General features: G+C 45.2%; 3 protein-coding genes across 7 annotated transcripts in view; 1 reads left to right on the top strand and 2 right to left on the bottom strand.

Moving 5' to 3' along the window:
* Window positions 1-1,618: 1,618 nt before the first annotated feature.
* ARL14 (ARF like GTPase 14) lies at window positions 1,619-4,763 on the bottom strand. The gene is made up of 2 exons (XM_084529769.1): window positions 4,658-4,763; window positions 1,619-2,822 (listed from the first exon to the last, which is right to left on the bottom strand). Exons 1-2 carry the CDS (start codon window positions 4,660-4,662, stop codon window positions 2,093-2,095), a joined length of 735 nt encoding a protein of 244 aa, XP_084385895.1. The 5' UTR covers window positions 4,663-4,763; the 3' UTR covers window positions 1,619-2,092.
* Window positions 4,764-5,086: 323 nt separating this feature from the next.
* Window positions 5,087-10,656, top strand: B3GALNT1 (beta-1,3-N-acetylgalactosaminyltransferase 1 (Globoside blood group)). 5 transcript variants are annotated; one of them, XM_084529764.1, is made up of 2 exons: window positions 5,087-5,170; window positions 8,377-10,656. In XM_084529764.1, exon 2 carries the CDS (start codon window positions 8,468-8,470, stop codon window positions 9,425-9,427), a length of 960 nt encoding a protein of 319 aa, XP_084385890.1. In that variant the 5' UTR covers window positions 5,087-5,170; window positions 8,377-8,467; the 3' UTR covers window positions 9,428-10,656. The 5 variants fall into 5 exon arrangements, with proteins under 5 accessions (XP_084385890.1, XP_084385892.1, XP_084385891.1 ...); XM_084529766.1 differs by lacking the exon at window positions 5,087-5,170 and adding an exon at window positions 5,562-5,689; XM_084529765.1 differs by lacking the exon at window positions 5,087-5,170 and adding an exon at window positions 5,720-6,570.
* Window positions 10,370-23,760, bottom strand: part of PPM1L (protein phosphatase, Mg2+/Mn2+ dependent 1L) — a 68,408-nt gene continuing 55,017 nt past the window's right edge. The window contains exons 3-4 of the mRNA XM_084529763.1: window positions 22,255-22,416; window positions 10,370-19,473 (exon numbers count right to left, since the gene is read on the bottom strand). Of these exons, the coding sequence (XP_084385889.1) occupies window positions 19,127-19,473; window positions 22,255-22,416 (509 nt within the window). The 3' untranslated portion in view covers window positions 10,370-19,126. The remainder of the gene's footprint in view (window positions 19,474-22,254; window positions 22,417-23,760) is intronic.

The raw sequence follows: 23,760 nt of genomic DNA, 5'->3' as shown, positions 1-23,760 counted from the left end.
CATTGTTTCATCTACTTTGATAACCTGAAGAAGCAACTGTTTGCCTGAAAGCTTATTCTCTATTCTTGCTCTATCAGCTGGTCTATGTGTTGTTTCTCCATTCAGAACTTGCTTCTTGTCTAATTAGAGACCCCGGTGCACTCATTAAGTCTCTCAAGGAGTATTTCTCCCTGAGGAAGTCCTGAGGCCAGTGAACTAGACTCAGATTTATAATAGACACATGATTAGATTAAACTAGTGGGAGAATTAAATGTACCACACACATGCAAATGTTCCTAAATTTCTTGTTCTGAAACAACACATTTTTTATCACTGAACTGACGGATTTGGAAAAAGAACATTACCATTGTTGCGGACTTTTTCAAAACCTTTTTTGGGCAAGAAGATGATATTTTATATTGACCATAAATCTTCAGACCAAGCAATGACAAGTCTAAATACTTGCTCCCCTTTTAGAAACGTAGGCTCAACATGACTCAGGATTTAGCCCACAGTAATTACTGTCAGTATTAATAACAGCTTCTGTTGGGAAAGCTTCCTTTGTTCACTGTTACAGCAAATTCACCTGATGACTTCTTGGCTTTGAATAATGTATGCATGAGACAATAGGGTATGTCTGGTGCTTTTCTTGCTGCTTCACCCTTCTGTAACTTGAAATTCCTGCTTGTTTGTCAGTAAGGACTAATTCTTCTCACGTGAATTGCTCGACATGGTCATTTTGTCGCAGGAGAGAGGCACACGAGCTGACCTTTGCCACAACTTTTTTGAAGAGCCTAACTGGGAAGTTCATTCTGCCAAGGCACAGGGGGACTGAATGACTTGCTCATGGTCAGGGATGACGACACATGTATGGGAAAAGAAATCCAACCATCTAAGCAAACATCCTAACCAGTGGAGCATGCTACCTCTGCAGACATTGCTCACAAAGGCGAAAATAAAAGGGCTGGATTTTCTGGGACCGTATAACCAATAATTAGATGGCCTTTTTCTCTTGCTTTTAGAAGAACAAGGTCTATTAACTTCTCTGCCTTAGCATTTAAACTTCTCATGGTTGATACCGTTCAATTAATCTTCCAGTTAACAATCCATTGTTGCTTTAATGGCATTCAGAATACTAATTCACTCCGCCATGAACAAGTAAATCTCAACGGAAGTTGCATTTAAAATTTTTCTCTCCAAACTGGAGTAGTAGAAATTGTAGTTTTGTGCCACTTCCTGTGTCAGATTTAAACAAAACTAAATTTATCAGTAACAAAATTTAAAGTGGCTTCAGTACAGGCAGGACAGGATGCACCAAGATCTGTAAAAACTGACCAAGCAGCCTGTCCCTCCATTCCGCCCCACCACCAGGATCCCTGCGAGCAGTGGGACATAAATAACCATCGTTTTGCAGCGCTGATGCTGTGCTGACTTCCATAGCTCCGCTGCTGGCTACAGGCAGCAAAGCAGCAGTGCAGGAACAAATCCAAACATGGAAACGGGTAGCGGTGACATCAGACCCACACCTTACACACGGCAGGGATCTCACTCGTCTGTGGCCTGATGAGGAGCAGATCCTGTTCGTTAAAATCTATTCATAGTAATTGGTTCCGGAATGGAATAATATCCAAACAAATACTTCAGATTCTTAGGTTCTTTTATACATAACTAAGAGTTTAAACTCTAACCCAACTATATTTTTACATGAGAAACATGTCCACAGGGCACTTATTACAAAATGACATTTTATGTCATGCTTTTCTTGCTGAATGAACCACTTGGCTATTTTACTTTTTGACAAAATATTTGATGTAGATATTTCAAGAGCTGCTCATCTATTTTGTTTCCAATTGCAAAAATTCAGATGGTCAACTCTGCCTTTTTTATCATTCAACACACACTTCTAAGCTGAGTAATCCCGAGTATACTACCACTAATAAAATAATACACAGTCGTATCTCAGAAATATCTGCAGGTAAAACAGTATAATTTAAACTTGTCAAAGTTCTTTATAAATACATAGTTACTTATAACAGTTCTCCAGAAAAAATACTTTAGTCTGTCCCACAAAATACTTTGAGTAATGTTCATCAAAATCTGACGACAGAAATTCTTACAGTTTTTCATTTTCCTTAAAACTTGTAGAAAACTCCTTTGATTTGATGTAGTTTTTTGCAAACACGGTTAGTCTTTGGAGAGCTTCTGACAAACCTTCTCCTGTGATTGCACAACAGGGTTGTACGTACCAATTTCTGTCACAGCAGTGCTTCTTCACGTGGAATCTCCTGGTTATTTCCTCAGCATTTAAAGCTCCAGGCAAATCCTGCTTGTTTGCTAGCACGACAACTGGTACATTTTTTATAGATTCGTTCTTTAAAATGAGTTCAAATTCTTTCTTTGATTCTTCTAGACGTTGCTTATCAGAGCTGTCCACGACATACAGGATTCCTTCTGTGTTTTCCAGGAAGTTGCACCAAAGCTGTCGCATTTTTTGTTGTCCTCCAACATCCCAAATTGTCAACGTAAAATCTCTGCCGGTTTCAATCATATCAACATTAAAGCCAATTGTTGGAATTGTTAGAAAATCTTCATTATACTTGAACTTGTACAACAGCGTAGATTTCCCAGCAGAATCAAGTCCTAACATCAGTATATTAGCTTGTTTGACTTTGCAGTGTTTGGTGCTCTGGAGGCCCATCTGCGCCGCGTTATCCTGTCTGAAGCCTTTACAGGTGGTATTCGCTGTCTTCTGGGCAGCCAAGTTTTTCAGTAAGACTTTTTCCCTCCTCCGTGAGATGAAGCGCGAAGAGTAAGGAAGAGGAAGTGGAAGCAGCAGCTTTGCGCTATGAAAAATAAGTAAAAGCTCTGTACAAATACACTCTGGCTTTTACCAACTTGATAATATGCAAACAGTGTTTATGATGGTGTAATATTCAGTGCCAAGCCTGTGGGTGGAACACTGAGTAATGCACCCATTGGTCACGGAGCCCAAAGGTTACAGTCTGTGAACAAGTTTGAACACTGACCCACACTTAGATGACCATCCTGCTCTAGAATTCAAGAATGCTTTTTACGTTGTAAAATTGTCTGGGGGTCCGGGGAACCACCCCCTGTCTGCCGCTGTTTCCGTGTGTGCTCAGAGAAAACTGCGTTTTTATTGCATCCATTTTGGAGAAGAAACCTGATATCAGCACAGCCAGCGAGGAGTGGAAATCTTATAGGTTTGTCAGGACTTATCGATCTGCAAAATGACGAGGTACCTGATTCATCAGTGTATCTCATCTCCCAGCAATATGCTAATCTCAAGTGGCTTCTAATGTAAGTCTACGTAGGTACACGGACTCAACCAAATCATAATAGCGTAGGAGCCTAAAATGCTGAGCACTTAAAAATGTGCTCTGCTCTGAAACTGTCTCCCTTTGACTTAGTAAGTTCCCTTCCTGCTCGTTCCTGTGTGAATTTGTCTGCTTTGATTGCGCTGCTGTAAACTCGGTGAGTTATGTTTTTATGAACACGTCTCACTGCGCCCTGCGTGATGGAGACAGATAAATACAGGTCTTATGATCTGCTCATGGGTGAGATTCAGCTACCTGAAATCAGGAGTTTCTGTTAGCTTCATTGTAATCTATTCTGTTGTTTCTCGCTGATCCTACAATGAAGATTTCCTTTGAGAAAGGAATAAGAAAGGTGGAAGTAACTGAGTCTCAATCAACAGATGATTTTTTAATTTTTATTTTTATACTAACATTCTAAATAGTAGACTAAAAAAGAAAAAATTGAAAATTTAGTCTAATATTATTTAATTCATGTTAGGTCTCCATTTTTTGACAGCTCCTAGATTTATATTGAGCTAGTCCAATGCATACCAAGTCCTTCAATATTTGTTTGCCCTTATAGCCAGATAACTAGTATTTATTAGTATCATTTGTCTTAGCTTCAGAAAGTACATAATCAGCAAATAGATGTAAAGGTCTTCTGGCCAAATGAGCTGCTGACTGATAGGGTAATCATTTTGGTAATTATGACATCGGTTGCCCCGGATATTACACATTATGTAAAAAAAAAAAAGTCAGTCTTGACAGACAAGTTATAAGCTGGTTTCTCTTGAAGCTAAAAGGGTTATACCAGAACTAATTGGGGGCAACAAAAGATGACAGTGACAGACTCACTCTTGTACATTTTTCATGTTTAATAACATACCTAGATTATGTATAGGATTTCTTTCAGGAAAAAGTATTAAACCGTGGAAGAAAGTATTGCTGTTTCTTTATAAATAATGTATATGAATTGAAAGATGGGGAGAGAGGCGACTATGCAAAACACACTGTTAGCACAGTCAAATGAATCATAATTCCCTGCAAAATAGCATGTCATTTCCATGAAATATGGTTATCTTGATAAAGGGCAAAACCTCCCTCCTGCGTGAGCTGTGACAGCGTGGATGGATGTGTCCCTGGGTAGAGCTGTGATTTAAAGATTACTTACAGTTCTCTGCCCTGTGCGTTTCCTTCAACTGTATTCGATATTTATGGTCTCAACTGTTATTTTACTAAATCTCACCATCACTTTAAAGAAGTGATTAAACAACATCTGACTTTTTATAAGCAAACTAAATTTATTTCCAGGGGAGAACAGCTACTTCCCGAGGACTGCGCGCTTCTGCAGGTGTCAACCGTACCTCATGTCAAGCACTGCTTTGGTTCAGAGAATGGTTTGGTAACTCAGAGCCACTTCCCATGACTTGCTGTGCTCCTTAGCAGCTCGTGGGATGTGGTATGTGATGCCAGCAGAGCCACGGCCACCTGCACGTGGAGCATCGTGGCGAGGCCTCCCCATCGGCTAGTAGGAGGGCGGCTGAGTGGCACTGCAGGTTTCATCCAGCATCCTTCATCCATTATCCTTCATCCTTCATCCTTCATCCTTCATCCTTCATCCTTCATCCTTCATCCGTCACCCAGCACCCAGCACCCAGCAGGCTGCATCTGGAAGGTTCTGCGGGCAGGGCCGCGGGCTCGATCCTAATTCACTTACAGAACGAGCAGGGCTGCAAAGCGCTGCCACGCAGCCGAGTGCTGCCTCCTGGGAGGGCACAGCGCGACTCCAAAGGGCCACGGGCAGCCTCCCCACGGGCTGTGGATGCGGAGTGGCACCCGATGCGCTAATCCGGAGCGAGCCACCTCAGGACGGCGCGGTAAGCAGCGCTCTGCGTTCACCCAGGCAAACACACGTTTGGGACACTGTGACAACCACCTCTGCGTTGTCCAAAGGTGTATTTGCTCTGCCGGGGCGAGGCTGTCGAGCCGCTGGGGCACGCTCGGCTGAACACCCCGGGGTCATAAAACACAGAGAGGGGGCGGCGGGGCCGCCGGGGGGACCCCCGGCCATGGAGCCGCTGAGGCGCGGGGGCTGAGGCGGGAACGGCCGTTGGGCTGAGGCGGGAATGGCCGTTGGGCTGAGGCGGCCGCCCGGCACCGGGCTGCTCGGCTCCCTTCCCTCCCTTCCTTTTTCTTCCTTCCCTTCCTTTCCCGTCCCTCTCCTCCATTCCACTCCCCTCCTCTCCCCGCCCCGCCCCGGCCCGGAGCTCTCCGCGGCGGCCTTGCCGTGAGGCGGCGGCCCCCTGCCCGCGGGCCCCGCCGGTGCCGCTGCTGTGCCCGCCTCAGGTCCCGCAGCTCCCCCGCAGCTGGGCGCTGAGCCCCGGACGGCTCGCAAGGTAAACGGCTCCGAGCCCCGGCTCGCAATGCAAAATACCGCATCGCTATCTGTATGACTATGAAAATGAACGTAACCGAGCGCTTTCTGCACAGCAGATTTGCTCTTAAAGGTTTCTGCCTTCGGGCCGCTACCTCCGCAAGCTCTTCAGTCACTGCAAGCTGTCCTAGAACAGAAAATTAAGATTGCCCGGACAACTTGAAGCAATAGGAAGTCATTAAAAAATTATTGAAAGTGTTTTTCACAGTACTGTTGTTTTGGATAGCCTGGTATCTTGCACAAATACCTCTATCGGTAGTAAGAACTTGAGAAGCCAAAAACTTAAAATGCATTTGCAAATGATTTCTGCAAGTTGATTAAAAAAAATATTTTGCTATATTTCTGGCATTATAACTAATAGCAGGTATTTTTAACCTTTAAATCGGTCTATTCATTGATTACTGTTATTATTAGAATTTAATTATTACAATAATTTGCTACTTTTTTTTCCTGTCAAAAATGCCCACGCTAACTAATAACCCAGCTATAACAGAGTATGAGTATCTAAAATTCCTAAGAGCATGCTCAGACTGCTTTCTGAAATTTGTTTTAAAGCAATTGGTTTCATCTGGCAGCGTAACCTCAGACATTATCGAGTCTTGCCAGGAAGCTGCAAATTCACAAATGAAACCATTTCCTTGGAAGGACCAATCCTGGACATTCATTTAAGCATCTGAGCTAGGAATAGAAGTGGATTTTTCTGTCCACTGAGGGTTTTCTCTTTAATTTGCCCTTTTTTCTGCATGAGTTTGAAGCAGAGTTCTGTGCCAAACATGTTTGGAGGATGACTGGCCTGCATTGCGGATGCTCAGCACTACAGAAATAGCTGCCTGATGCTTTGGGGTGCGTGGCTTCTACCCCTGCCCATCACGAGAGCCTTGTGCGGTGCACCTGTGCTAGCTTGCAAAGAGGTCAGCGTGTCACTGGAGGAACGCGACCTTGGACGTCCAGAAGTGCTCTCTGCCATCAGCAGTGCTCCTGGCACCTGCTGGCTGCTGCCCTCTCCTTGCCATGGATCGCTGCCTGCCCGCGGGAGCCAGCAGCTCGCCTCTGGCTGCCCGTCCTCTTTTCTCCCTTGTGCAGCTGCGTGATCCGCCTGGGTGCTAGGTTGGTGTACAAAGAGAAAAGAAGTCAGCACCTTTCTTTTTTTCTTCCTGTAAAGCTGGGAAGGTAATAACCAGCTTGGAGTGCGTACAGGAAAGGGAAATGAGAGTGGTTTGGGGTTCTAATCAACTTCCCTAAGTTACTGGTAGCTTGAACAGTCCTGATGATACTTTCCTCTGCACTTACCAGACTTCAATTTTGTTTTATTCGCGTGTGTTTAATCCGTGTGGAGAAACAGAAGTGAATCAACACAAAACTTCTGAGGTTCTGTGTCTGTGTAAGGTAGGGAGAGACCATTGTCATGTTAGGAAGTCCTTAATAAAAGCCACCTCGTCACCTGCAGCTCTGCGAGGTACCCTCAGGGAAGGATCAGCTCCTGTAGCACATAGTGGTTTGGAGGTAATACATCCCTGAGAGGTATCAGTCTCCTGTTTAAACAGCTTTTTGTATAAAATTGCTTTAGTACATTCTAAGTGGTGCATTATGTATCGCTGATGAAATGGAGTCTGGACACTTCCTGTAGGGAAGGTTTATTTCAAGTCAATTCACACAGAAATAGAAGGCAGGTGGGCTCTGGCAAATCAAATCAACCCAAATTCTAGCATTGTTTTTTTTTGGTAAATGCTTTGTATCAAGAAAACTCCAAGCTCTGCAGTGATCTTCGCAAAGATAAGTTAACGTATTTAATTGTGCTGAGAGGTTCAACCTTCCACTATCCGTATGGTGTCCTTGTATTTCACAGTACGGGGTAGAAATCATTTGGAAGCCTCTCGGTATGACATAGTAATTATTTTCATTTAAAGATACCTAATCCATGTTCACAGTGTATGTAATTTTAAAGAAATATGGTAAAGGTAAGCACTGCTGAATGGAGGGCACAAAAAAATTGGATTTTATTTTTAAATGTAGCTGTAGAAAGCTGTAGTGGTCTGAGCTTACAAGCTGTAGTACCTTGTCCTGGTACTGCACTTATATCTTCAGCATGGACTCCAGGCACAGCCCTGAGGTGATGGATGAATTATTTGCCCGTACTTCTTTATTCATCTGCTGTCTTGGCTGATTTGCTCCATCTCATGAAAACTAGCAGAGCCTCCCTTCTCTGAAATAAACTACACGTTTCTGAAGGCTCTGAACATCCATTTGACAAATGCTTTGTAGCCATTAGATTTTGTGGTCTGTATTCCTTCCTCCAGATTGAAATGAGTCAAAGACATTGTGCTGAGAGCTTTCGGCTTTCTTTGGGATCAAAATGTTTGATGAGTGATCTCTTGCTGAGATGTGGTTTATGTAAGGGAAATTTCCAGGGTGAAAGCTTAAGAGGCTTCAATCCATAGCGTACTCAGCAGCAGCTCAGTGTTCTGCTCATGCTCGTTTCTGGGATGCCGCGTTGATTCAGGGTGTGTGGGATGCTGCACGTGACAGCCGGACCAGTGAATCTTGGATACGTCTTCATTATTTTATAGCACACTTCTAGCTGACAAGCTAAGAAAAAGATCCTGTTTGAGCAATAGCCTTTTGAATACAACTTTTTCATTTCTTTTTCAGTAAGAAATGCGCCTCAGAACTTGTGGTACAGATTTGGAAGGCCACTGATGTACTTCTACAAACTAGCTATTGCCTAGTTCCAGAAAGTGTCATGTACGTGGGACTGTTACAATGGGTTTTCTTGCTGCTTCTCATATTTTCAATCGTAACAATGTGGTACATCACCTTTTCTTCAAACACTGTGATTGAGCATGCAAACACCATGTATTTCTATGAATACGAACCGGTTTACAAGCAACCCTACCTCTTCATGTCACGAGAACACTTGAAATGCAAAGACATAAATCCGTTTCTAGTCATCTTGGTGTCTTCAAGACCTAATGATGTGGAGTCAAGGCAGGCCATAAGGATAACATGGGGATCTCACAGCTTCTGGTGGGGACATCGGATTCTAACCCTGTTCTTACTGGGTCAGGAAATGGAAAGAGAAGACAAGTCTGCAGCACTGTCAGTAGAAGATGAAAGCATCCTGTACGGTGACATAATTAGCCAAGATTTTATGGACACTTACGACAATCTGACCTTGAAAACAATTATGGCATTCCGATGGGTGACTGAGTTCTGTCCGAATGCTAGATTCGTCATGAAGACTGATTCTGATGTCTTCATCAACACGGGTAACTTAGTAAAATTTCTTCTGAAGCTCAACTCCTCAGAAACTATTTTCACTGGTTACCCTTTTATAGGTAGCTTCGCTTACAGAGGCTTCTACAAGAAAACGTACATCTCGTACGATGAATATCCTTTCAGTTTTTATCCGCCGTACTGCAGTGGCATGGGTTATATATTGGACGGAAACCTGGCGCTGAGGGTTTATGAAATGATGAATCATATCAGACCTATTAAATTTGAGGATGTTTATGTTGGAATTTGCTTAAATATACTCAAGGTGAACATCTTCATTCCAGAAGAAGAACGGTTCTTTCTTTATAAAATTAATTTTGATATCTGTAAGTATAGGCATTTGATTGCAGTACATGGCATTAAGCCTAGTGAAATGATCCAGTTTTGGCAGGATTTGTCATCCAACACTTCAGTTACTTGCCTTTGATTCTGTATAAATGTACATGAGCTTAAACCTGTACTGTCTTAAACCTAGAATTGTACTGCAAAAGTGTTCAACTAACACACAGGGCCACACGAAACAAAAGCACGGTTGTTGAGCTGACTTTGGCTGAAGGACAACTGTGCTGCTGGGGGAAAGCTGCGATGGCAGCATTTCCTGGGATGTTCTCATATTCTTAAGTGAAAATATCAGGAATTTGCAAAGCACTTTTCAATGTATACATGTATATCCTATGCATGCAGGATACTTTGGAGTATGCTGTCCTGTCCTGGAGTATGCTTCTGCACGCTGTATGCTGTAACCATGGGATTTCTGCCTGAATCTCCTGGAGATTATAAAATGTTACAGGAGTTATGTTTATGCCAAGAAACTAGCTTGGAAGATGCTTCTCAGGGTACTGCCTAACTTGATTTCTTTTGTTGTTTTTGTGACTGCATCATCCTTTGCTGCCTTCAGATACTTGTTCTCTGCCCAGCACGAAACTTGGAGCTACCTTTGTACTGACACAGAAACCCCTCTGTAATCATTCCGAGTGTCCCAGGGCTCTGGATTTGTGGGGTGTGCAGAAGCCAAGGGGAAGTTCTGAAAAGGGGATGCACTCTGTGTGCACGTGTATGTGTATTTATATACATGTAAACCAGAACTGGTTTGGTGCCTTACAAGGAGCATTAGTAACGTTCACAGACCAGTAGAGGGCTGGCCCCAGAATACTCCATGTGCAGTGTGGGCCCGAGACATCCCTCACGCAGGTACCGCATGTATCCATACACGTGTGTGTGTGCTGATGCATCCCGAGGGTTCCTGGCACCACACTTCACATCCATTCAAAACTTTATATCCATTTCAGAAATAGTCTTCGTGCTTCAAGTATTAAAGTGAAAGAAGTATGAGGTTCTGGGCTTCTAACGTAAAGAAGACAAAGAGTACTGTGTCTGTAAAGATGGGTATTCTAATCACTTTATTCATAGCGGCAAGACCAAGGTTTCAGTAGTTTACACTTCTAATAGACAACGATACAGAATTTGCAATTACATTAACATAATTATTCTAGACACATCTACTACACAGCGGAGACTATAGTTACATCCTGTACATCTAGAATGACAGAGCACTGCCACTTTATTTGTACTATAGCTAACGTGTTATGATATATTTACATTTGGCTGTCTTTCAGATAGTCTCTTAGAGACAAATTAGAAGAGGTACAGAAGCCTCTGGTACCAAGACTGAGGTTTCACCAATGTTTTTGTTATGCTGTGGTTACGGTCAGTATTGAATTCTGCTGTCTTCTCCATAACTACATAGTTCTATGACGGAAGTATAGGACTTTTTTAATATATATAAAAATGATGTATTGGGGAAAATACTGCCTAGACAAGTATTTCAGATTTCAGTGTTCTAAGAACGTATGGGTCAAAGCTTTTCAAAAATACATTTTTTTTTTTGTTAAACCAAATAGCTAAAGATACTGCATTGCATAACCGAGGAAAGAATGCTGTTGTAGCTCCCGAAACAGAGATAAAACTACAGCTATTCCTGTTGTTTTAGGATCTGTTATTTGATTGTTGTAGAACTGTGGTCAGATCCTGAGAGCTCTGTGAGAAATGGTTAACTTGCTCTTTGATTGTTTATACCTCTAAATAAAACAAAGCCATTGTTTTTTTAAGCCTGCCATGTAAAATGTTTAGAAATAAATTGTCACAAGAACACTGATACTACAGCATAGTTTGTATTGCTTTTTCAAAAAAATGTGGTTATGAAAGACTATGAAATCTTTAGCAACTGGGTAGATAAAGCAGACAGTGCTCCTGGTGAGAGAATAAAAAGGAGTACCCGGGGTAAATGGCTGTGCAGTGCTGCAGTAAAAATGTGACCGTCACCAAGCAAGGTAGTTTCATATTTGCACCCCAGAATGATAATGCTGATTATAGATTACAAGGCTTTTGCTTTCACAAATGCAGCTTTATATACACCGCGAGCTGTTTATGCCACCTGAAATTGTCATTTAAAGGGAACATCAGTTCTGCACTGCAAAGTATTCCTGATTCTTTTTTTTTTCTTTTTTTTTTTCTGAAATTCTTTCCCAAATCTAGTTTGTATTTGAGTTTGACCTTATTATTGCTTAAAGGCTGGAAAAACACACAACTAAGCTAATGGTTCTGCTTAAAGCAAATATCGGGAGAGTTTCTGGTGTGAGCAGCCATGCAACAGGTAAAAGAGCTTAAGACAGGGGACTAATACAAGCATTTAAATCAGTGCTGGGCCCAAATTTTATAGCATCTGCTTACTGAAATTATGCATAAACCACAGGCTAAGATTTTTCCAAATCCTAAGATTCTTTTTACCGTGCACGCAGGTGGCTCAGAAAGCCATATTAACATAAAATGCCAAGCAGTTATGATATTGATATGTTTCTGTTTTGAAAAAGCTGATAATCCATTGGTCAAAGATGTCTGGAAACTACTTCAGGGTGAACAGCAAAAGGTTTACAGCCTGACATTTCAAGCCTGTCTTGCCTGTACGTTGTTTCACAGAGTTCCTACATCAAAATGCTTCTGTGTGTTGTGGATGTTTGAAAATAACCAAGTTCAGTATAAGCCACTACGCGTGTGCTGCAAATCCGGAGGCATTATTCTCTACAACCAGCTCAGCGTGAGAGCACGCAGACCGGTGGGCACATCTTTCTAAGTTTTATGGTGCGCTCTCTAGTTAGTACTAAAAGATCTCAGAGCAAGTGGTAAGTACCTCATGAATGGCTGTACAGTAAATGATGTAATTTCACCATATTTAAAAAAAATTAAACTCGAAGCTGACTGGAGGTTAACCAACCAAAGTGACACTGAGTTGCTGATGTGCCTACCAGGTACGTTAGCGGTGGTGAAGGCGGTGGGGAGGCAGAGCTCTACTGCCCATTTCTTGTCTCTATTTTTGTCTGACCAATGTGTACCACGTTGGTCATTTATTAAGTTTCCTGTGATTTGCTTACAGTAGAGTGGTGGGGGAAAGAGATGGAAAGCTTTCTGCAGTCTGATGGTTAAGTTAAGCTTGTCAAGTTGTAACGCAGTTACTGGGTATTGCTGCAAGCCATAGCCGAATGAAAGGACTCCACGTAGGAAGGAAAGCAAACAGTTAAAATAAAGCACGGCAGATGGTTTATTAGTCCTCATTTTAGAGAAACCCCAACTTGTGAAAAACAGAAACATAGACTGGGTTTGTGAAAATCATAAAGATGCTTTCTTTCACAGGCCGTAAGAAAGCACAGTCTGACCGAGACACTGCTGTTCTGTGAGTCCTAGCTACAGGCCCTGTCCACCTGCCCCTGGTACGAGGAGACATTCTATCTTCTGTGGGACAGTTTGTCTCACCTGCACTTGTGGGACTGCACTTAATTTTCTTGTTATGAAATAAGCATTTAAAAACACGGCGTTCACCCCAGGTGACCTCTCCTGAGCACTGTTTACCTCAGGCCTTCCCACAGTTGCTACGCAGCACGTTCATTTTCCAGGCCACATTAATCCAAATCCGAATGAGGTTTTTTATAGTGTGAGTGACGACGGTGCGTAGATGTCACAAGCATCCCGGTCTGCTCTCTGCCCTGGGGTGACACAGCCCGTGTCCTCGCTGCTCCTCTCAGTAGTGCTGCGTGGTGGGCCTGGAAGTAAGAGGAAAGTGTAGCCTCCCCTGAGCTTGCAGTAAAGATGCAATCTCAAAAACACGTGTTTTTGAGAGAAAAAATGTTAAGACAGAAGCCTGAAGAGGCTCTTATCTAAGAGAATGCAGCGACGTTGTACTAAATGGAAGCTGTCTTTCACCAGGACGAATTGCTTAAGCGTGGTGGTTTTATCTTGTGTGTTGTATAGGCTGTTCTCCAATAAACATCCGCGCTACCCGTACAGAACCCTCACTGTGCACTTCATTTTCATAATGAGTTCTTCTTGGTCATTTTTTTTTTGAGAGCACTTCCAAATGCCATGTGTAGAAGTGGTTTTGCAGGCACTCAGTGTAATACTCGTGCGATATAGCTTTAAAGTTGTTTTTGCAGCCCCGGCCCCTGTTAGCTTTGTCCTTAATGCTAGCATGGTTGGTATAGTTTGACATGTTAAAGGCAGGCGGATTTGAAATGTACAAAAGTGAACTTCATTTGTAAATCCAGGACTTGCTAACCACTGAAAGAAACAGTTTATCACGGAGCAGTGTAATGGTTCGGTACAGAGTGGAACTAACTCCACAGAACTTTTTTCCAAAGGCAACTCTTTAACATTACTCATTGTTTTCTTACTCAAAAGACAAAGTTGAAAAATCACATGGGGACTTTGCCAGTTCTGGCGTGAAAGTCTGATTTCATTGGCAGATGAGGCCAAGTGAGCGCATGAGCAGAGGCACAGGAGCAAACTCGTGCTGCTTTTGGCCAACTGAATGTCATGGGGTCCTGGAAGCGTGGTGGCACAGGCACAGCCCTGCTTGCTGGGGGCACTGAGCAGGTATTTGTCACACAGCTTGATTGTGGCTGTTCTCCTAATTACCAGGATTAAAGCACACGCAGTTAAAGTACACTTTTGTCCAGATTACCCTCACGCCCCTGAACGCAGTGTAGGAGTGGGCAGAGAGCAAGGCTTCTCAGCCCCATATTTTCATTTCTAAAGTGCTACCAATGATTATTCATTTAGCTTTGCTGTGTACAGGCTGAAAAAGATTTCTGGGCACCTTTGTCCCAAGAGGTACTAACGGGTCTGCACAGGCTTCAAAGAACACACGGCTGGTGCTTTAAATGCAGGGTGAAAGCTTTATTTCCCTATTGCTCAACCACCTCCGTTTGTCCTTAATGCCAGATGTAGGAGCTGACGCACTCATAAAAGTGGATTTCAAAACTTTAGTCCAGAATTGCTCTTGATGTCAGCCTCTCTATTTATGGCTTTAGACAGGCGTCAGCTGCTCTGACTGCACACTTTGCTTAACGGAGCACAGTAAGTCTGCAATGGTTCGTGTAACTGGTGATAAACTGAAACCCGGAACCTCTGGCTACCTGGGGGAAACCAGTATTTAAAACAGCTGCTTACCTGAGCCTGTCACTACTACGTAAATACAAGTAATTCAAAATGCAAATCACTATTAGCTTAACTGTATATGTCTTACTAGATATGAGCCCTCAGATTTAGAATGCTAAGTTATAGCAGATTGGTAACGCGGAGGGGCAGCAGCTCTGGTCTTACAGCTGTCACACTGCAGCACGTTGTAAGTCCCTTAATCGTGCAGTTGTGTACGGCCAGATCTCCGGATGGAGGCCGAACAAACTACTTTAGAAAAGGCTGATGAGTTGTGGCTTTTTCCTTTGATATAATCATTTACTAAATGGTTCTCTGCATACATTTGCAATATATCAATACTATGTAAAGCCAGAATGCCATCTATTCTGAGAAGCAGCTGAACAAACTTTATTTTCAAGATTCAGCATTAGTGGTGATGTAGCAGTTAGTTCAAGCTGATGCAGTGTTCTAGTACTGATTTCTGTATCCCAAAATCTTCACAACTTTTTAAATTTTACGTGTAAGTGGTATAATACTCTGATAACAGTAACAGTAGTTTTGATGCCGACCTTATGTTTGCAAGTCAGCAGACAATTCTTCGTTATGTTAGATGGCATTTACTTTATTTGTATTTATCTAAATACCGATCAATAAAATGGACTCATTCCTTTCAGATTTAGTGCTTGTAGAAATGTTAGGCCTCCAGAGCTGCTGCAGCCCCCAGAACGTTACCTGTGACCATCTGTCCCCAGAGACAGCACAGCCCTGCCCTGCCACCAGCACCGGGTGCCCACCAAAAGCAGTGGCACGTGTTTCGCACGGGACCAGCGATGAGTTCGGGAGCATTCCCAGCTTGTTGCTGTGGTCTGAGCGAGCTGCGCTCAGGCAGATGTTTGGAGCCCGCAGACAAACACCGGAGTGCAGCCACCGGTGTCGTGAGGTGCTGCAAAATTCAGCCTGAGAGCACGGGCCTGCGCCAGCCTCCCGGGGAGCGCGCACAAGGGGCAATGGAGCCTCAAATCTCCTCGTCCCGTGCCTGTGTGCCCGCAGCGCGGCTCTGAGCTCGGCACTGCCCGGGCCGTGCCTGGGGCCGACCACGAGGCGGAGCTGTGAGAGCGCCCCGCAACCGTGGAGCTCCCTCGGGGCACCGGGAGCAGCAAACGGCGAGGTGCAGCCCTGGGCAGGATGACCGGGTACAGGCACAGTTTTCACATTGGACCCTACAAAAGATGCTCTTTGGCAGCAACTTCATGCATCAGCTTTCTGCCGGTAGATGCGCTTGCCTGATGAGCAGATGTCGCTGATGGAGCTTAACTGACAAAAAACTTCCAACACCTAAGGCAAGGAGGGGGCTCTGCCACGTCTGCTCTAAGCAGCCGGGGTGGCGGGTGGGGGTCCTGCCGCCCCGATGCTGAGCGATGTCCTGCTGCATGGCTGGGAGCTCCTTCCAGATACAGGCTGCATGAGTAAGGCAGGAGAATCAGGCCCTAGGTCTTTTAGGCTGGATAAGCAATATGGACGTTACTTAACCTGGTCATGGGGCAGCTAGCTGCATGGATCAGAGCAGAATTTGGCACAAATCGGCACAGCCAGAAAGCTGCAGAGCTAAAACTGGGTTAGCAAACAGAGATCTGGCAGGGAACATGGGCAGGCACCGTGCCTGGACAAGGAAGACTGCACGAAGCCTCCATCTCCACTACTCCTTCATCTCTAAACCTAGAGCAGCTGTTACCAGTTCTTTAAAAGTAAACCAAAGCAAGACAAGACAACAAATGCCAGCAGCATCACCAGAGATCACTGCCTGAACACCCGTGGCCAGGAAGGGAGCTGCTACCGGGGCGGGAGTGTTACAGAGACAGCTGAAGGGGCTGGAGCAACCACTGCTGTAACTGCAAACGCTGAAAGGCTGAGACAGAGCCGAGTCAGTAGCTGACAGGGCAGCCACGGGCGTGAGGGAATCCTGGCATAAATATCCAAGCAAGCCTGCAGGACACTTCTGCATTGTGCTGTGAGTTTTCTTAAATTCTTCAAGCAGGCCATGGGAGAGCTCGCTTTACTCCCTCCCTCCGCTTCCTATGGCAGCTACGGGGCTCTGAAGGCACGCGTTTCCCGCTACCTCACTTCCCAGCTATCTCAAGTGCTAGAGCACCCAGAAAGGCAGCCGTGCTCAGGAGGCCTGGAATTCCTCAGCAATGCTTGCCAGCCTCAGGAACGTGTGCTGTGGAGAGGTTTACTGCAGCCATAAGCTTCTCACTGAAGTGGGGTTAGGCTACACATTTTGTTTTGGAGCTGCCCATTGTTCTGCTTCCAAGTTCTCAGATGCCCGTGACGGACTGGTGGTTCTGTCACTGCTGCACAAGCCTCTCTGCTTCAGACTTCTGTGGACTGCTAGGTCTAATTCTTCTTCTCTCTGGGCAGCTGTTTTGATAAACATCCAATCTCTGCTCTACACAGGAAAGCCAGCACAACAGAACCATCACCTGTGAAGGAGAAAGGAAAGGCAAATGCTCCATGCACCATGAGCTCTGCCTAGAGCCCGGTTTCGATCCTGCTGCTGTAGCATTATGATGTGATTTAGCACTCCCTTGAAAATAGCACACGAGGTTTTCATTGCACAGCATTTGACCTCAAATACTTCTTCAAAATAAAACAACGGAGGAACCCTGCAATTATCAGCATTTCTGGGTACCCACTCGATTTAAATGCAAATCTGTGTTCCAAATTCCCTGAAAGCTGTTCTTCCTGTTCAAGGGATTAAAAACGCCTGAAACCTTCCATCCTCTGGGGAAGGGCCACTCAGGCTGGCTTCAGAGCACGCTGGACACTTCTGTACTTCTGTGTCTTTGTCCTCCACTCGGAGCCAAGGGGCTCTACTTGCAGCTTTGACCGAGAAGAGGCAGCTGAAGGCCACGTGTACATGTTGGAGAGCACTGGCAATAGCAACATCTCCAGCTAAAAATTGGGATTATCTCCAAACAAACTCAAGAAGGGAAGTTTGGTAGGACAGAACTAACCTAGAAATAAAAATGAAAAGACTGAGCTGGGAACTCCCTGCACAGAAAGCACAATTTGCGCTCTCATCTTGAGAGACATCCTACCTGCTAACACAGCCACAACAGAGCTTGCAGAGACCTGCAAGCCACTTTCCCAGCAAATGCTTTATGTGGGCGATAGCTTTTTGTCTAATTACTTTGTATCCTCACCCAAGAAGCAGTGTTAGTTATTCTCTAACTACAGCCGATGGCCCTGGTTCAGCCCAGGGACCAATTCCGGAGAACTGCCACTACCTCCACGACAAGAGACGGCAGCAGATCATCCAGGAGCACGTTCTGAAGGGGGCAGGAGTCCCAGGGGACACAATCCAGGTAGGCAAGCCACCCAAAACACCAACATCCGACTTGGGCCCTGACTCTGTTCCCCTGACACGCGCTGTCCTGTCATGCCGCCACTGCTGCCCCTTGTTCATGAAGCAGCCGACTACGTTATCAGATGGCACACTCAGAATGCCATTGCTTAAACTTACAACAGTCACAGGTTCCAAAATACAATTACATATTGAAAGTTAGATCTAAAAATATTTTTATCTAGATTTATCACAAGCTTTCATCTCAACAGTGAGGTGACACTGTTTGGCATTAATCCATTAAACCAAAAAAACGTTCTAAGGAGGCCTTCCCCCGAATTAAAACCACAAATTAACCTGCGGTGCTACAAAGAAGTCTTTAAGAGGCGTGACTTCCACCTAGGTAGCTCTAAGGAACTTCTGCTTTGATTAGTTTTCCAAACAGTCACCAAGGAAATGAATTTTATCTTGCATTGTTCTCTTACATGCCTATGAAAAGTCCATGCGAAAAAAATAACAGAAAGGTGAGTCTCAGGCAATGACAGGCATTCTGCTAGCGCAACAGAGCTTGGTTTTGTTTGTTTGTTTGATAGAGGAGGTGACAGAGCTCAGACCGCCAGTATCCTGCTGGAGTTTAACACTGTGGAGTAGAAGAAATGCTGGTAAAGCAGTGCTCGGACTGGACAAGTGTGTGTCTTCGGGTAGCTCAGTACCTACACCTAACCACGTGCTCGGCAGGGGTTATTTAATGCGGGGTGGGAGGGGAAGCAAAGCGCGAGCCAGCTGTGTGACAGCGGGCAAACAGCTGGCTCCTCCTCGTACCACTAACAGCCCGACACAGACCTCCTCCAACACAACCTCATCACTGCAGATTAAAAAGAAAAGAGATGAGAAACATTAGAGCATCGTCCTGAAAAGTCACACCTACAAGTGAGAAGCACCATCACTACCACCTGCTATTGGCAGCGCTGCCCTGCCCCGCCGTGCATCTCAACAAACCTCTGTTAGAAATGAGAGGTAAAAAATCAAGTGAAAAGCATACGCAGGATTTTGAAAGAAAATTCTGAAATGGAAGATTACAGTTAGCTTCTAAGGAGCAGCAAGGTCATAGGAGACAGATAGGTGTGAACAAACTTAATTCTGATAATCACTCAAAACGTGTTGGTTGTATTGCTCCTTCTGTTAAGCGAAGAACAAAGACCAGAGGGATCTGTTCTTTTCGTGGAGAATCTTAATGGTATTTACTAGAGCCTTCCACTATGTTTAAAATGTAAGAGTTTGTTTTAAGTTCAGCGTGAGGCAGAGAACCACTGGTAATTATTGTTCTTCTGTTTTGCTGCTATTCCTGAACTTCACCACCATCACTGTTATATTATCAGGGCAGCCTCTGTAAAAGGACTGTAGAACTATACTCTTTGCACCAAAGTGTGGCTCATCCAAGCGTTCCTTGATGAACCGGACAGCCTCCTCGTTGCTGAAAGCATCCCACAGGCCGTCGGATGCCAGGATCATGAACTCTGGCTGCAGTTTGTCCAGGTCAAAGGTGAGGATGTCGGGGTCGGGAATGACAACATTCAGGTTCTTCAGAGGGTAATCCCCCAGCGAGCGGGACATGGCCAGGATCCCCTGAACACGCCAGGAGCCATTAAAGCTGATGAATCCACCTGGAGGGAAACACAAACGCTGTTAAAACCTTCCCTGACTCGCTGTCAGATCCACCCAAAAATTCCTGATGCGGTGTCCTGAGCTACATCAACATTACAGATCTCAAAAAATAGGGGATGTCATCAGTCAGTGCCACAGTGCTGCAACAAGGAGCGGGACCGTGCCCGCCTGCTTGTGCTGCTGGAGCAGCTGGAGCACACGAGTGGCTGCGCTTTTGAATGAAGCAGCTTTGTAGTCCCCAGTGAGACTGCACCGTACCGAACGCACAGACAGGTGTTGCTGTGCTGCACAAGTGACAAGTTATTGGCAAGCCTCGTGGCAATGTTAAAATGAAAATACCGAAAGCGAGTCTTTACATCTTGTGTCACTGAACCCTCCTTTTTCAGTGAAGTTCATGTTTCCCCACCTCAGATCTCTGAAGGAAACATAACAGCGACAACACCAGGAGCAGGGCCCAGATCTCACTTAAGGTGTTAGGAAAGAAGCAAATGCAAAAACATTTGTAGGCTCTTCTAGCAAACTGCCCTGAATGAGGTGTGTCAAACACACCCAAAAAAACCACTGTCAACAAACCAGTCACAAACTTTTAACCTAGAAAAATGCAGGGTGGGATCTGACTGACTGACTGACCATCACCACGATTAAGGCTACTGCCAGTTGAAAATGTGTTACAGCATTTAGACGTTGCTCGTACTAAGACAGGTTTTGCTCTGATACCACTGACTGATTCAGCCAGCGCCTGGCTGGTACACAGCCCGACTGCCTTAGGAAGGGAATGACACAGGGCCTCGAGGTCACAGCAGAATGGCAGCAGCTTCTATTTCATGTGTGTGCCTTTGCGTGCCACCGTCTGCACTGATGCACAGCAGGATTTCCTCCAGCTTAACAGGAATCAAAAGTCAGAGTCCCTTGAGGACAACTGACTTGCGAAATGCCCAACACGGAGCATTAAAACACAACCAGGTTACACAAACTGCTGTCTATCTGCAGCTTGTCCCCTTTGGTGCTCTTCGAGATGTGGCTGTTCTTTGGAGTTATCAGAGTGTTTTCAGCTCCTCTTTTACCCTTCTGCAACTCCACTTCAGCCAGGCAGCCAAACAAGCCCTGCCCAGCTGCTGCTGCGTGTTTGGAGGGCACCTGAGCTGCCCGTGGCACAGCCACCTCCTCACCAGCACAGGGATTTTCTTCAGAAGTGGTTAGAGCCGTAGTAACTCGGCGTGTAATGGTACGTACGTATTGGAATGACAGGAAGCAAAACGCAATTAGGCAGAGGCAGTTTAAGCACACATCACACACAATTAGAGGAGAGCACTGCTGCCATCCGTTACTGTGCTCACAGGGAGCGAGCTGATGCTGACTCGCTGCAGCGCGCTTACGCCAGCCTCTGGATGCAGTGCTGTATGCAGTACAAAGTGACTCTTCAGTAGGCACCAGGTGAGTAAATCCATTAAGTTATTACACTAGCTGGAGTATTTCTTGTTCAGCTGCAGGTAATTATAATGTTTGCCTGTCTATGAAATTAGCTTCTTCCAAAGTTGGAAATTCCTGCAGAAATCCAGGTTCATTTTACATGTTGCTGTGTTTTAAAGCCTCATTTCAACATAAACAATAAACAACCATCAAGTGAAGGCCTTCGCTAATGAACAACTGTGCAGAGCACCTGGCTGATGTTAAAGGAGGCCTCGGGAAGTTGAACTGCTAAATGGAAAACTCTGTTTTTTATGAATACATCTCCCAGGTACGCAGCTGAAGCAAAGTGAGACCAAGATTTTCCTACTCCTTCTCCTTAGGATCTGTAAACTTTTTATGTCCCTTTGGGGAACTTACACGACCTTGGGTCTCTGTGTAGCAGCAGAAGAATCGCACTGCTCTCACGCTTCCTTGGTGATAAAAGCAAACCGAGCAGGCAGGCGTTCGACACGTACAGGCATTTATACTGGTGTGGGCACACTGATAACCTGCAGCTTTTAAAAATGCTTTATGCTCAGGGAAAAATGTGTTATTTCCACTTTACAGATGAAGAATTTGAGGCAGAGAAACAATGCATCTCTAGAGGCAACGCTCATCAGTAGGTTTAGCACTTTTTTCTTTCTCAAATAAGTCCCTGCTGCAGGCTGCTGTGGGAGCCACACCAGAAATGGGTTCAAAAGAGGCTCTGACAAACTCGTGGAGAATTGGCTGTTAAACTCGATGCTCCAAATGTAACTGCTAGCCCAGGGGGTCGCTGAAGTGACAGGGTAAGCAAGCTAGAAGATTCATTGTGGAAAGATTACTGTTTCTGGACTGCTGCAACATACGTTTGTGCTTATTAACAGTGATTATATGGGGATGAAAAATAGTTGTAAAGAATTAGATTCCTGCTCTGCTTATTTTAGCAACTAAACCTCGCTGAGGTTCAGACCCAGCCTCTTAGATGAGGGCTGCTGCCACGATGTGGCTGTGAGGTGCCTGTAAGGGGGCTGTGCCAGGGGGCTGTGCGAAGAGGCTGCTGCTGGTTGTTACTGTGCTATCAGGGGATCGCAGGGGCACTGGCCAGGACGGCGCACTGGCTGTTGCAGATGAAGGCTGCTCTTCTTACTCATCAAGGCAGAGGCCAGTTGCTTCCATTTGTCTGCACCGTGAGCCCCTCCCAGCAGAGCCGTGTTAATAATGGAAGGGGTTTTCTGCTGATTCCTCGCTCTGGTACTCTCGGTGTCTCACAGGGGAGAAGGCTGCATTACTGACAGAGGAGAGAAAATAAAGATGAACCCTCAATCCGGAGCACAAACGCTGTAACTCACCAGCTCTTTTAATCCTCTTCCTCTCCTTCAGCTGGTAGGGCTTGTGGTCGTGGGACAGGGGGATGGCGTTCCCGTCCTTGTCACACAGCACTCCCCGCGAGTCGCCGACGTTGGCCACCGTGAGCTCTTTATCCGACAGCAGCGCGATCAGACAAGTCGTACCTGGGGAACAGCAGAAGGCAACGGGAAGCAGAAACCATTACAGAGGACACAAATACCTGCAGTTACGCTGCAAGTTTTCTCCAATATATATCTGCAAATTTGCTTCAGATATCAGTGCCGGGGAGCAGGCTGTCATCACACCTGGCAGCTTTCTTCTAACGCTACTTACGTCTGTTAGATTTTCTCTCTTATCAGCTGGTTTTACCGAGTCATTCCCTACTCGGGCTATCTCACACTGTTGTTGTTTTTGGCCAGACGTTACCCTGCGTCCTGCTGCGGTGGGCACTTAGCTCGGCGTTCACTGCCTGCTTCTGCAGGTAGGCAACTGGGGGCGAGGCTGAAAATAAACTCAGGGGTTTCATGCTCAGGTAGGAAAAATGACTAGCAGGAAAGTGTTCTTCAGATCTGTGATTTGGGGAGGGGCTCAGGGGGAAGGGTGGTTTCCAGTCTCTGAGGGCCGCCTTTTCCTGATGGCCAAGAAGAGCAGCAGGGGACAGAAGCGCGTCTCGCAGCAGAGCCCCCGCACAGCTTCCATGAATGGGAACTACTGCACGTGGCTGCGTGCTCAGTGTGACGCTAGGAGACAGCAAACCTGCTGAAACTGCTGCTGGGAGGAAGGCTACAATCTGAAGGATGTTTTATTGAAAAAAGAAAATGATTTGACGTTGTTAATTACTTTAACCTTTAAACACACAGAGCATTTAGTCAGTCATTGACCACAGGCACGGTACCGTCAGCTAAGTGGCAGGGAAACACTGGAAAAAATGGGCAATTCTCAAGGTACTGACACCAGGGGTTTGGTTTTCCTCATTCAACTGATGGGGAGCAGAGCGGATGCCATTAAGAACGTGCCTTTTGTACACTCTGATCTTGTAGCCAGTGTGACATGAGCTGCGTTAATGAAAACTCCAGCTAATAGAAATACTCCTGCACCAGCTTTGGTGTCGCAATTTCATTCGTATGTTAGAACAGAAAGATGACAAGTGACTGAGGTTTGATACATACACCCATAAACATTAAAAGGGAACGTTGCTGACACGCGGGTTTCATTACAACGCACTCCTGAAGTTATGGCTCACTTCTTACAACAGGCACTCCAGCATCCTTCACCAGTAAATGAAATTCATTTCGTGGCTGCTTTCTTTTCCTTTTACACGACTAAGGGAAGCACGTGGCTGAGTTTTCACCTCTGTTGTTCATTTCCATCTAATTATTCATTAACACGAGGCACCCACCCTTGCTGCATAGCAGAGACTGACGGGGAAAGTGGCACCAGCTGGGCAAGAGATGGAGATGGGCAGGATGAAAAAAACTGCTCCGACACGGGCTTCTTTGATGTCTGCG

This window comes from Aythya ferina, assembly GCF_964211825.1.
Source record: "Aythya ferina genome assembly, chromosome: 9".
Lineage (NCBI taxonomy): Eukaryota > Metazoa > Chordata > Aves > Anseriformes > Anatidae > Aythya > Aythya ferina.
The sequence above is the reverse complement of the archived record's forward strand: the minus strand, read 5'-3'. Positions and strand labels throughout refer to the sequence as shown.